A 14,408-nucleotide genomic window follows, 5' to 3' on the forward strand; every position below is an offset into this window, starting at 1 on the left:
TTCCTCTCGCTGGGAGGTTTGGAGGACTGGTGAGGGACTGTTGGAGGAGCGGCGGGTGGGTTTTCCGTTTTGTATCTCTTAGGTGCTGGAGGAAGGCACTGTGGTCGCGATCTGTGCCGCCGCCTTTTTGGGCCAGGCCGACTCAAGTGACTGACAGAGCTCCGAAGCGGCGGAGAGCACAGAGGAAGCTGCAGCGACGGCAGAGGCAGGAGGTAGTAGCCTGGCGAGGGATTGGCCGTCGGCCCTCTCGGTCCGCCGCGGCGGAAGAAAAAAATGGCGGAGGCCTCGGCAGCCGGGACCGGCTCAGGCACCGCCCTCGCAGCGCACAGGTTTTTCTGCCACTTTTGCAAGGGCGAAGTCAGCCCCAAACTACCGGTAAGAGCCCCGTGACCCCTGCACTCGGGCATCGTTGTGGATTCCTCGCCTCTAAGTCCTGGAATGGGTTTTAAGCTTCCCGCACATCCCTGAAATCGGTTTCCCAAGTACTGCTAACCACCGTTCTCTGGTCGCTAGCCCGAGACACTGGGCGTCTGGGCCCTTGTTTCCTAACTCCCTGAATCCCCACCCCTCGGGCGCTCCACCTGCCCCCTTCCTTCTCCTTTCTTTACCCCCCCCCCCCATCTTTTTTCTTCCTTAGCAGGTTCTACCCTGAAAACTCTGCTCTTAATTTTCTTTCATTCTTCTTCACCTTGGCTCCTTGTTACGATGACTCTACACCCCACTGATTCCGCTGTTGCTTCTCATGTTCCTTTATTTCTTTTTCCACTTCTCACCAGAACTTACCCACTCCTTATCTTCAGTGAATCAAAATAGCGGATTGATGATGGTCCCTGTTAGAGAGCACAGAAAGAGAGGGGGGAAGGTAACTGCAGCGGAGGGCGATTTTGTTACTCAGTGATTTTCCAGGGTTCTTGTGAAGTACACTTATGCCTTGCAGACTGCCTGCGCTCCCTATCACGATTGAAGGAAATGGTTTTAGGAAGAAGGCAGGACATACTGCTTCAACTTGTCATGCTGCCAGGGTCTTCTCAGCCCCTGGGGGTGTCAGTACCCAATCAGTATCCCATCTCGCTAATCAGCCCCTCTCCCGAATTCTGTCTTTACCTAATGAAAAGATCCAGGACAGAATGTAACTGCATCCTCTGACATAAATTGGTTTTCACCAGTTTCTGCTAGACTGATAACCCTTAGGGATGTAGTGCTAATGGTTGTGAAGAGAGTGCTTCTGCAGCATGCTAGCAAAACCCTGAAGCTGTTTGGTGTTGGGTTATGGCTACTGCAGGGAGACCCACCCCGGAGATTATGAATCCTTTGGCCAGCCATCTTTAGGATTAGTTATGATGGTTCTACTTAGCAGTATAAAGGTTCAGTTTTAAGACAGGATGGCTACCAAAAACCTATTTATAGTGTCTCAGATAGTATCAATGAGAAGGCCTTCCGAAGCATGACTGTATGTCTTATTTCTTAGAAACAAAAATGGAGTCTGTGAATAAGCATCTAAAGGGCGTTTTAACCGTATCACCTGAAAGTTGTGCTTTTTCAGGCTTTTAGGCATTTTCTTTCCTTTCCACTCAGTTTCATCTAACGAAACACAAATTTTTAACTTAGATGGATGAAAATCTTTTTTAAAAGAAAGGGTTTATTAGGCCACTGCTGGCCAAAAAGAAGACCAGTCTTTGGGCCTGAAGTCTAAATCACCAGCTTGGTAGGAAAGACATGTCCGTTGTCTTGAGGTTTGTCAGCATTTTTATACATCAAGAAGATGTAAACTGGCTGAAAGTATTTACATTAACTATGGGTAAAGAGGTGGGAGAGGGTGAAGTGGAGCCAGCTCTGGGATAGGGACAAAATCCACAAAAAGATACGTCTCCTCCTGTGGATTGGCTGTGGGCCACAGTCGGGAAAACCCACATATAAACAAGAAGCAGAAGTTCCTGGAGTGCCATGGTGCCTGGTAGGATTATTTCGGAAATAGCTGCCTGCATATTAATATGAAGTTCCAAAGGAATGTAAGCAGTCTTTTGTGAAAGCTGGGCCACAGCTGTTCACAGGCTAATTGTTCTGTCACTTTCTCTCACTCTCTGGCCTCTGTAATTTTAATTTAGAACATCTCAGAATTTTCTTCTTGTCATTCTACATATTACTTAGTTTTGCTTATCTATTCATGCCCTTGTGCACTTTGTGCCATATTTTAATGCTGAGAAGGGCAGGTGCCTTGTTTGTTTTTTTGTTTTTGTTTTTTTGCTTTTTCTTTTCCAGTGGACATCAGAGCCCCCAGACCTGTCTTACCACAAAGAGCGAGTCTGAAATGTCCACATGTGGTTGAATGTGATGCTTTGTTGAACATTGTAGCCGTAGCTCTTCTGATCTTTCCCCCACGCCCAACATCCCTGGAAGTAAAGCTCTTTTTAAATTATAGTTGACATATAATATTATATTAGTTTCAGGTGTACAACATAGTGATCTGATATTTATATACCTTTCAAAGTGATCATCACAAAAAGTCCAGTATCGTCTGTTAGCATCCTTAGCTTTTCTGGTTCTTTAAGTTGGTCACTTATGTGTTTTTTAGGGTAAGGAAACAATCTTAACTTTCCATAACTTACACCTTTTCTTCTTACTACTTGAAGTCTTCACTGCATAGAGCTCTTGAAAAGGGATAATTTGAAAGATGTTAGGTATTTTTCTAAGCCTTAATGTGATTCCTGGAGGCATCACATAATGTGTGATGGCCGGTTTGTAAATTAAAGTCTAACAAATATGACAGAATACTTATACATACATACAAGGTTCTCTGCTGGATATCCTGAAGGCAGTACCTAGGAATATGGCCTCACATATTCCTAGTTTTGTTGGAAAGATGAGACAGACATGGAAAAGTTAATGTAAGGTGAATGAAGATGGATAACATGTGCTTTAGAATTTAAAGAAAGGGAGATAAGGTGACTTTGGTGAGGTAAGGGAAAGTGAGAGATGGGTTTTAAATTGAGTTCTGTAGAACAGGTAGAATTCAGATTGAGGAGAATAGCATAGATTGAGGTAGGAAAGGAAGAGTGATTTGAGGAAGAAGGGAGAAACATTTAGAAATTGTTACCCATTTTTTTAGGAAAAGGCACAGTGAGATCAACAGTAGAGTTTTTATTCCTAGACAAGCCAGTGAGTTTCATCTTGTTTCATAGCCATTTCTGTATCCTTAACCCAGACTGTCATCTTGAAAATATTGGTTGTAAGAGTGACCAACATTTAATTGTGACCAGTGGTTTAGCACAAACCTGTCTCTGGTACTGAGAAACCACTTCAAACACTGGTAACTCAGTATGATTATTATGAGTAGGGGAACATTGAAAAGTTTATCTGATCCTCTCAGATAAAAGGATACAAATTTTCATTTAGAAAGAAAACATTATGAAATTTGGGGAAACCGCGAAAGGAATTTTAAAATGAAAATAATAATCAGTAGTGCTGTTATCTGTTAGGTTTTAAAAGAGTGTCCATTCTACAAGTGAGTACTGGTTTAGAAATTTTCTATATTTAAGAGTGTTCTCCTATTTACAGTTAGAATAATTTCACTGTACTAAACTTGGACTTTGAAATAAGAGGCTTTGATTATGTGGTCTGAAAACACCAGGGTTTAAATTTTATGTATGATTGGTAAATATATGTTTTGGTAATCATGATAGAAGAAATTAAATGAAAATAACTTCATTTTCAAAACATGAGAAGCTTCTCCCTCACTTAACTATTCTATTGAGAGACAATGTGAAGTCAAAACTGATGGAGTTACTATGTTACATTGAGGGCTAAGTGGGTAGTACCACAGAGGTAGTACTTGATTATCTACCATTGATGTGGTTCTGTATAGTAGTTGCTTATTAAATATTTCTTGAATGAATAAGTGGAATATAATGAGTTCTATACCCAGTAACTCTATTTGAAAAGTAGTGGCTTTAATGTTGTGAGATCTAAAGGCGTCAATGGTACAAAATGTAGGTGCTACCACATAAAATTTGAACATACCGTGTCAGTAAATGTGTTCCCTTTGAAGGATCTAGAAATAAGAAATATGTATTTGAGGACTTCCGCCAGATGGAGGCATAGGTGGAAACACTGTGCCTTCTCCCACAACCAAGTATAAAAACAACAAAGCTTTAGCAACAAAAAACACAGCCAAACCACAGAAAATTGAACAATACGGGAGTCCGACAACAACGAACCACTCAGCCAGACTGGTAAGAGGGGCAGAGCCAGCAGTAGAGCAGGGTCCAGCAAAAAAGATCCCCAGACCCAGGCGCGCAGGCAGCCAAGGGTGGATCCCAGGTGTGGGGTAGTGACTGCCGGACCCAGTGAAGGTGTAAGGTGGCAGGCAGACTGCGGTCACACATTTCCGCGCAGATAAACCAGCGAAGGAGCAAGCAGTGAGACAGACCCGGCAGGTCCCAGCGGTGAGAAGGAGCAGAGGGGACTACTATTGCTCCCTCTCTGACCCTGTCCCCACATACAGCGTCACAAACCAGTGACCTGGGTGGCCCCGCCCTGGTGAATAACTAAGGCTCCTCTCCTCATATGTAATAGGTGCGAACAGATCAAAACATGGCTCAAGAAGAACTCAGAGCCCCAGAGTCAATAACTCTAAGTGAACAAGAAATTGCCAGCCTATCAGAGGCACAGTTCAAAACACTGGTGATCAGGATGCTCACAGAACTGGTTGATTATACCCACAAATTAGAGGAACATATGAAGGCTAAACTAATTTAAATGAAGGGAAATGCACAGGAAACCAATAGTGATGGGACGAAAACTGGGACTCAAATCAATGGAGTGGATCAGAAAGAAGAAAAAAATGACCAAACAGAAAAGGATGAAGAAACAAGAATTCAAAAAAATTAAGAGAGGCTAAGGAACCTCCAGGACATCTTTAAGCGCTCCAACGTCCGAATTATAGGGGTACCAGAAGGGGAGGAGGAATGGCTACAAGTGGAACACTTATTTGAACAAATAATAAAGAACTTCCCCAATCTGGCAAAGGAAAGAGACTTCCAGAAAATTCAGGAATCTCAGAGAGTCCCAAAGAAGTTGGACCCAAGAATGAACACACCAAGGCACATCATAATTATATTAGCCAAGATTAAAATGAAGGAGAGAATCCTAGAAGCAGCAAGAGATAAGGGGACAGTCACCTACAAAGGAGTCCCCATCAGACTGTCAGATTTCTCAAAAGAGACCTTACAGGCAAGAAGGGGCTGGAAAGAAGTATTCCAAGTCATGAAATCCAAAGACCTTCATCCAAGATTGCTCTATCCAGCAAAGCTTTCATTTAGAATGGAAGGACAGATAAAGTGCTTCTCAGATAAGACCAAATTCAAGGAGTTCATCATCACCAAGCCCTTATTATATGAAATGTTAAAGGGACTTATCTAAGAAAAAGAAGAAGATAAAAAAGATGAACAGTGAAAGGACAGCAAACTCACAGTTATCAACAACCACACCTAAAACAAAAGCAAACTAAGAGGACAGCTAGATCAGGAGTAGAACCACAGAAATGAAGATCACATGAAGGGTTAGTAACGGGAGTGGGAGAAGGAGAAGGTACAGAAAATAAGTAGCATAGACCGTAGATAGAAAATAGATAGGGGTGAGGGCAAGAATAGTAGGGAAAATATAGTATCTAAAGAACTTGAGACACGTGGTCATAAACTAAAGGGGGGGAATGGTGGGGGAGGGGTGTGCAGGGTGGAGGGGAATGAAGGGGGGGAATAGAACAACTGTAATGGTGTAATCAATAAAATACATTTAAAAAATATATATTTGTATGGGTAGAAGGCCTATCCTAGTCTTAATTCTACTGATAGACATGTATATACTGGGGAAATCTGTGGGACTTTTTCAGTATGGGGAAGAATATAAAATCTTAAACTCACTGCAGATGAAATTTCTTGTATTTTGGGGGGAAGTACTGATTGGGTACTGACACCCCATGTTTCTTTATGTTTAGTTGGCTTTTTATGACCTTATGTTCAGGGAGAGGTCAAAGAGGGCCATCTTAGAAGAGGAATGGTGTGTATTGCAGCTTATTCTCTATAGTCAGGTTAGAAGGGGTATTAAAAGTAATAAGCCTGTGGAAGCTGAGTTCTTCAGCTCTCCACAGCTTAATAATGAACAATAAAGGAAACAGTGTAGAGCAGTTGTTTCTCAGTCAAGGTCAGTTTTGCTCTGCAGGAGATACTTGGCAGTGTCTGTAGACCTTTTTCGTTGTCAAATTGGGAGGAAGGTAGAGGGTTGATTCAGGCAGTATGTAAAGTCAGGGATACTTCTAAACATGCTACAGTTCACTGGACAGCCCCCAACATCAAAGAATTATTGGGCCCAAAATATAAGGAGTGCTAAGGTTGAGGAACACTGGGTGAAATGGGGATAGTCATTGCCATCTTAAGTCAGTGTTGTTTATGATTTTATTCTGATTATGAGTTTGATCTCTAATTTTGGGATCCTGGTGAGAATTTTCAGTAAATTAATTGAAAGCATGTAATTTTAGCCAAAGCCCTGATGGGAGGGATTGTTTAGAATTGTGGTTAGTGGCTGCTATTCCATTTATAGCAGTGACAGTTGTGGTCACTTTATCTCTTAGTGGTTACTGAGACAGTAATTGGATCACTCCTCTCAAGTTACACATTGTAGGACAACTTCTGAAAGAAATATATCCAAATTTTTTTGTCACTTGGGAATTGAGGGGGTAACATGCATGTCATATGCAGGAAATTTTAGTTTGAAAGTAAAGAGAAAAGCAGACAACATGCGTAACTTTTAGTTTTCCTACAGCTCATCTTAGCATGAGTCAAGTTTTACTTGCTGTGTTTCTCTTATACCTCTTAGACATTAAATGAGCCCAGGAAATTTTGTGGTTAAACTGTTAGTTTCTCAGAACTGTTGGTGAAGAGGGTGAATTAAAGTGGTCAGTCTTGGCCCGGTGTAGCTTAGTGGACTGAGTGCTAGCTTGTGCACCAAAGGGTTGCTGGTTTGATTCCCAGGCAGGGCACATGCCTGGGTTGGGGGCCAGGTTCCCAAGTCGGGGGTGTGCCAAGAGGCAACCACACATTGATATTTCTGTCCCTCTCTCCTTTCCTTCTCCTCTCTCCAAAAATAAATAAACTCTTTAAAATTTTTAAAAATAAAAGGCAATATTGTATTTTTTAAAAAGTTATCTGTCCTTGCTTTAATACTAATTCTTCATGTGACTGGTGCCAAGTCATCTGACTCAGTTTATTATGTTATGTCCTACTGTAAAATGATACTGAGGTGCGATACTGAGGTGCCCTTATTGGAAAATTGAATGATGGGCATTAAGAGAAATGGACATATGTCATCTCTGATTGGAAGTTAGTATAGAATTGAGCAATCCTTATTTGTAGAGAAAATAGGGCCTTAACCATAATTGAAACATTTGAAATAGTTCTTATAGTTTCACATACAGAAGTTTAGGTTAGATTGTGAAAGATTTTTAAAATCTTTTTTTAAGTTCAGTTGTTAGCAGTTCAAAGTTCCTTAAAGATGTCCAGAGGAATGTGTGTCAAATAGTTGGCTCTGGTGATTTTTTAAACTAGGCATGTTTTTCTTCTATGTTAAGTAGGTTTTCTAGCCCCATTTCCCCAAATAGGCTGTTTTATTTTTCTTAAAAATCTGTCCAAATAGGTAATCTCTCTCCTTCATAATTTCAACTACTGTTACAGGGAAGTTCTTCATAGACAAGGTATCTTTACCTCCTTGCTGTTGATGTGCAGATTTGAATAGATGTTAAACCTGGAGGACCATTGTCTAGAAAAGGTTTCATTATGTTTACTTTTCACCATGCTTAGAATTTACTTTCTTGAAAGAAAACCCCGGTAGTTACATGCCCTTTTCTGCCTTTTTCTAGGTTAAGCTGATACCTGCATGTATCCTACAGTGATGCTTATCTCCTAGCCTGGAGGTTCTTAAACCTATCCAACCCAGTTCCCTATTTTTGTAATAATAAGTATTTTCAAATAGTTCCTTTATGAAAGGAAATTCAGAGGCAATACAACTTTCCTACACATACAGTTTTTGAAAAATTATCTAGCTGTAAATAAAGAATAAAAAGTTATGACAAAATAACATATATTGCAATCTGTAAATACTTGGGTGCCCATAAAAGGATGATATCTACATTGTAGTAGATACTGGAACCAAGCATAGATATAACAGCTACCTGAGTAGACTGCTATAAGGGTATCTGCAACGTAAATACCATGACAGACAAACCACAAGAATGCTGAGTAATTCTTGGTAAAGGTATACATAAACTATTGGGTTGGCCAAAAAGTTCATTAGTCTTTTTCCATAAAATAAAAGACATATTTTTCATTTTCATCAATAACTTCACTGATTTGAATTTTTTTATATTGGACAACATAGACTTTATTTAAAAAAATTTTTTAAACGTTTTTATTATTTATTTTGGTTATTTTATTGTTTAATAATGAATCTGAGAGCCTGGCTGGTGTAGCTCAGTGGATTGAGCGCGGGCCTGCGAACCAGACATTCGCGGTTCGATTCCCAGTCAGGGCACATGCCTAGGTTGCAGGCTGGTTCCCTGCAGGCCAGTTCCCAGCAGGGGACGCACGAAAGGCAACCATACATTGATGTTTCTCTCCCTCTCTCCTTCCCTTCCCCTCTAAAAAGATAAATAAATAAAATATTTTAAAAAATGAATCTGATATTTTATTCAAATATGTGCTTTTTCTTTCTTTTTTTAATATATTTTATTGATTATGCCATTACAGTTGTCCCATTCCTCCCCTTCATTTCCTTCCACCCTGCACACCCCCTCCCACCCACATTCCCCCCTTTAGTTCATGTCCAAGTTTCATAAGTTCTTTAGCTTCTACATTTCCCACACTACTCTTGCCTTCCCCCTATTTTCTCCCCACTGTCTGTGCTACTTATTCTTTGCCACTCCCCTGTTGCTAACCTTCCATGTGATCTCCATTTCTGTGGCTCTACTCCTGTTTTAATATTATATAGTATTGTGTTGTGATATACAATGTTAGATGAAGATATTTAATGTTCCCAAGGTAGCAGTATAACAGTCTGTTTTATCCTACAACACAAGTGTTATACTGTATTTTTTGGACTAGAAGGCACACCCAGGACCCCCCACCCCATTTGGGAGGAGTAATGGTTGTTAATGCTGCTGTTGAGTTCTGTTTACATTTACATTGGTGAAATATTATGTTGTTTATATTATTAAATATTTTACCACATTTTTTGCTTGAAAAATTTTTTCTCCTCTAAAACCTAGGACCATCTTATGGTCTGAAAAATACGGGTAAATAATTTCAGAGGTATGTCTATTTCTGGAGTTCCTGAGTGAAATTGAATCTGGATATTTTCTTTGAGGGACATATATTCTTTGTTTGTGAAGTGTATACCACTTTGAAATTTGTTTATGCTTGATAACAACATTAAAGTAATAGGCACTGCCCTGGGTAGTGTTAGTTCAATTGGTTGGAGTGTCCTTGTAACTGAAGGGATGAGGGTTTGATTCCCCATAGGGCACGTGCCTAGGTTGCAGGTTTGATCCCTGGTACAGGTGTGTACTGGGAGGCAACCGGATTGATGCTTCTCTCTTGAATGGATGTTTCTCTCTCTCCCTTCCTCTCTCTAAAAGTAATGAAAAAATGTCATTGGGTGAGGATCAAAATAAATAAGTAAATTAGAAGTAAAAGAAGAGACACTAGATCATGTAGTAATATCAGTAATCTCTTTTCATTCTTTCAATAACTGTTGGTACCTACTATATTCCAGGAGCTGTTCTAGTAACTTGGGTTGAGTTCAGGAAGAAGAGATTCATAAATGTTAGGGAAAATGAGTAGTGGAATTAGGATTTAAATACTTTCTGCTCCTTTTGACTTTGTGTTTAAACAATGAAATAAGGTGGCAATCTCAAGATTAGAGCAAATGCCTCTTTGCCCATTTTAGGTCTGAGCTATGTTTACAAATGGTAGGAAAGGGCTTTCAGAATAAACTGTTTGCAAGCTGTGGAACTAATCATAAGCCTGTATAGGTGTTTTATTTTATTTTAGTAATTATATATAAATGTTATAGCACTGTGGGGAAAAAGTTTTACTTTAATTTTTAAACAAATTATTGAATCATTCAGGGGCCTTAGTTTTCCTATGGTAAAATTAGTTGTTTATTACCACCTATGGCTTAGTGATTTGAGCTTTTTGGTACTTTTGGATTTTGTGTAAGGGAGTTTTCTTTTGTAGTTCACTGAATTATCCTTACTGGGATTTAAATTTAACTTTTGAAATGAATCTCCTTCATGAGTTATAAACTTTATTTTCTAGTTTTACTATATAATGAACAATCTTGAGAGAATTAGGGTTGAGGACATCATATTGCAAAGCAGTACCTTCTTAATGCTGGTAATGTTGATTGAATAAATTAAAACCTCATTTTGGGGAAGACCTGGGATTCAGTGGCAGGTAAATTTGGCCCATAATAATTTCCTTTTCAGGACTATTTTATAAATATCTTTCTTAAAGTTCTGTTCTCTTAACTCAACTATATCCTTACTTTGTAATGGTCAGTAGCTACTTTCATTAATTCAGTTTGTATATTACCTTTCCTGACCTGACTGTTCCTGAAGTGAATTAGGTCATACTTTTAAAGTTCTCTGGACTTCCGCCAAGATGGAGGCATAGGTGGATGTGCCTTGCCTTCTCCCACAACCAAGATTAGAGAAAACTAAATATTAGCAACAGAAAACACAGCCAGAACACGGAAAATTGAACTTTTCGGAAGCCCGTTAACAACAAATTCTTCAGCCTGACCGGTAAGGGGCGAAACCAGCGGCTGGCGGAGCAGGGTTGCGCAGGAAAACTCGGCCAGACACACTCAGGCCCACAGAATCCAGGCGCAGGGTCGGACCTGGTGAGCGACCCAGTGAGCAACCAGGCGAGCGACCTCGGGGGAGACAGCCGGCCCGGGGCTGCGTGTTGACTGAGGTCGCGCATTTGTGCGAGGGTGGACAGGCGAGGGAGTGGGCGGTTGGACCGGGCCGGCAGGTCCCCACGGCAAGCCGCAGTGGAGGGTGCCGCCATTTCCCTGCTCTGACCCCACCTCCACATACAGCGTCATAACCCAGCGACCCTGAGTGGCCCGGCCCAGGTGAACCACCTAAGGCACTGCTCCTCCGCGCCCAGCTGTGAGAAACGGCAGAGGGGGTTGCCATTTCCCTGCTCTGGCCACGACCCCACATACAGTGTCACAACCCAGCGACCTGGGAATCCAAGCCACCGCTTCTCACACTTAAAGGGCCCGAACAGACCAAGAACGGCGCAGGAGGATCTCAGAGCCCCAGAAATAAATCTAAGCGATGAAGAAATAGCAAAACTCACAGACGCACAGTTTAAAAAATTGGTGATCAGGATCCTCACAGAACTGGTTGATTATACGGACAAATTAGACAAATATATGAAGGCGAAACTAATTGAAATGAATGGAATTGCACAGGACACCAATAGCAATGAAAAGGAAACTGGGACTCAAATCAATGGAGTGGACCAGAAGAAAGCAAATAATGGCCAAACAGAAAAGAGTCAAGAAGCAAGAATTCAAAGAAATGAGGAGAGTCTTAGGAACCTCCAGGACATCTTTAAACGCTCCAACATCCGAATTATAGGGGTACCAGAAGGGGGAAAGGCACAGCCACCAGTGGAGAACTTATTTGAACAAATAATAAAGGAGAATTTCCTCAATCTGGCAAAGGAAATAGACTTCCAGGAAATCCAGGAAGCTCAGAGAGTCCCAAAGAAGTTGGACCCAAGAAGGAACACACCAAGGCACATCGTAATTACATTAGCCAAGATTAAAATGAAGGAGAGAATCCTAGAAGCAGCAAGAGCTAAGGGGACAGTCACCTACAAAGGAGTCCCCATCAGACTGTCAGCGGATTTCTCAGAAGAGACCTTACAGGCAAGAAGGGGCTGGAAAGAGGTATTCCAAGTCATGAAATCTAAAGACCTACATCCAAGATTGCTCTATCCAGCAAAACTTTCATTTAAAATGGAAGGGCAGATAAAGTGCTTCTCAGATAAGATCAAATTCAAGGAGTTCATCATCACCAAGCCCTTATTATATGAAACGTTAAAGGGACTTATCTAAGAAAAAGAAGTTAAAGAAACATGAACAGTGAAAGGACAACAAACTCAGTTATTAACAACCACACCTAAAACGAAAGCAAACTAAAAGGACAGCTAGATCAGGAGTGGAAACATAGATATGAAGATCTCAAGGAGGGTTAGCAACAGGGGAGTGGGAGGAGGAGAAGGGGGGAGAAGGTACAGAAAATAAGTAGCATAGACAGTAGATAGAAAATAGATGGGGGGGCAAGAATAGCATAGGAAATATAGAATCTAAAGGACTTGAGACACATGGTCATAAAGTAAAGGGGGGGTGATGGTGGGGATGGGGGTAGGGTGGAGGGGAATAGAGGGGGAATAGAACAACTGTAACAGCATAATCAATAAAAAAAATTAAAAAAAAATAAAGTTCTCTTATCTCATTGACAGAGAGCTATACTAGAGTCCCTAGTATGATATGGTATACATCAGAGGTTCTGGAATTGCTCTGTGGGCACATGGTAGAAAGGACAGCACTAAATTATTTAAATTTTTGTTATATTAAACAAAAGGACAGCACTAAATTAAGTTTAGAAAGGACAGCACTAAATTAAAATTTAATTTAATCTAATCTAAAGGCCTATTTTTTATGCCTTTGTAAACTGGTACTGTAACATGAAATGATGCTGGTAGGTGGTGATTTTTAAAAAGTATTTCTTGGCAAAATAAAGGAGAAAATCTGACGTGGGTTCCTAATTTTTTAATTTTAAAATTGAACTGCATTGTGGAATCTAAAAGTCTGGAAATCAGTGTTCTCCTTTTAGGACACAATAGCATATAATGGTTCTAAAAAAATCAGTAAAGCAGTATGCTTAATACTATTGTTTATTCCAGCTTTTCCCAGATTGATTTGCTGAATAGTTCACTGATTAAAATCCTATGGAACGTGGCTTGAGAAATGCTCCTCATTCAGATTGCTCAGAAGAATTTATTAGAATCTATATTTGTTGAAACTGTATGTTCCAGGCACGTTTTTTTAAATAAACATTTTTGTAAATGATTTTATTTATTTGCTTTTAGAGGGAGGGAAAATGAAAGAGAGGGAGAGAAACATCAATGTGTGGTTGCCTCTTGGCATGCCCCCTACTTGGGAACCTGGCTTGCAACCCAAGTATATGCCCTGACTGGGAATCGAACCAACGACCCTTTGGTTCACAAGCCAGCACTCAGTCTATTGAGCCACACTAGTCAGGGCTCTAGGTACTTTTTCATTGATGAAGTGATTTGCCCAACATTACACAGCTGGTTTGTTACTCTATTTCCAGTCTAGTTTTGTTTAACTTCAGGTTTATTGCTCTTAACCACTTAGGCTGTTCTGAAGCATTGGGCAGTTCTTATTTAGAGGCTATGGATTTATGATTAGGACATTCACAGAAGTTTGTTTTATGTGCCTTTACTTCCCTAAGTGTGATTTTACTAGAATATTCACTTTATGTGTGATTTCATTGACTTTTAATCCCAGGTTATTTATCATTCCCCACTCACCAGCACAGTGCTTGGATTGTAGAGCTTATAATATACATATGTACTGAATCAGTGAATGATGTCAGTTTGTGAGAAGATTCTATCAGACTAAGCTGAAAGTAAAATGATAAAATTTCTTTCCAGACTATGGTGGTATACATCAGAGTGTGAAACAAAGAACTTTCACAGCTGAATGTTTTTCTTAAAGAAGGGTTTTATTGAACCAAAATGCTAGTCAAAAAAGAAGACTGGGCCCGGGGCATGAAGTCTAAACCACCGGCTTGTGGCCAGGTGGAAAACACTAGCACATCTGCTGCATAAAAAAGAAGCAGAGGCTCCTGGGATTCTGTGACACCTGCTTATTCTCTCTTTTGGATTATCTTGGAAATAGCCACCTGGAACTTAATAATGGCATTCCAACAGACATGAATATAAGCAATCTTTTGTTAGCTGGTTTTCTGCTATTAACAGGATGGCTATTCTATTCCTTTGTCTCACTCTTCGGTTACTTTAATTTATTTTGGAACATTGAAGAATTTCTTGTTAATAGCTAAAGGCAAGTATTTTGGATCATTTACCTTTTTTTTTAATCCTCACCCAAGGATATGTTTTTTGACTTTAAAGACAGAGAGAAGGGGGAGGGAGGGAGGGAGGAAGGGAGGAAGGAAGGAAGGTAGGTAGGTAGGTTGGTCGGTCAATTGGTTGCTTCTGGTACATTCCCCAACCAGGGATTCATCCTGCAAC

At 40.4% G+C, this 14,408-nt stretch overlaps 1 protein-coding gene across 2 annotated transcripts in view; it reads left to right on the plus strand.

Annotated features, from left to right (window-relative positions):
• The first annotated feature begins 47 nt into the window (after positions 1-47).
• RNF115 (ring finger protein 115) overlaps positions 48-14,408 on the plus strand; it is a 91,224-nt gene continuing 76,863 nt past the window's right edge. The window contains exon 1 of one of the 2 annotated variants that reach the window (XM_037145402.2): positions 48-375. In XM_037145402.2, coding sequence (XP_037001297.1) covers positions 274-375 — 102 coding nt within the window. In that variant the 5' untranslated portion in view covers positions 48-273. The remainder of the gene's footprint in view (positions 376-14,408) is intronic. The other variant, XM_037145404.2, reaches the window with a different exon arrangement.

This window comes from Artibeus jamaicensis, unplaced genomic scaffold (assembly GCF_021234435.1).
Source record: "Artibeus jamaicensis isolate MK-2021 breed Jamaican fruit bat unplaced genomic scaffold, CSHL_Jam_final contig_445, whole genome shotgun sequence".
Taxonomy (NCBI): domain Eukaryota; kingdom Metazoa; phylum Chordata; class Mammalia; order Chiroptera; family Phyllostomidae; genus Artibeus; species Artibeus jamaicensis.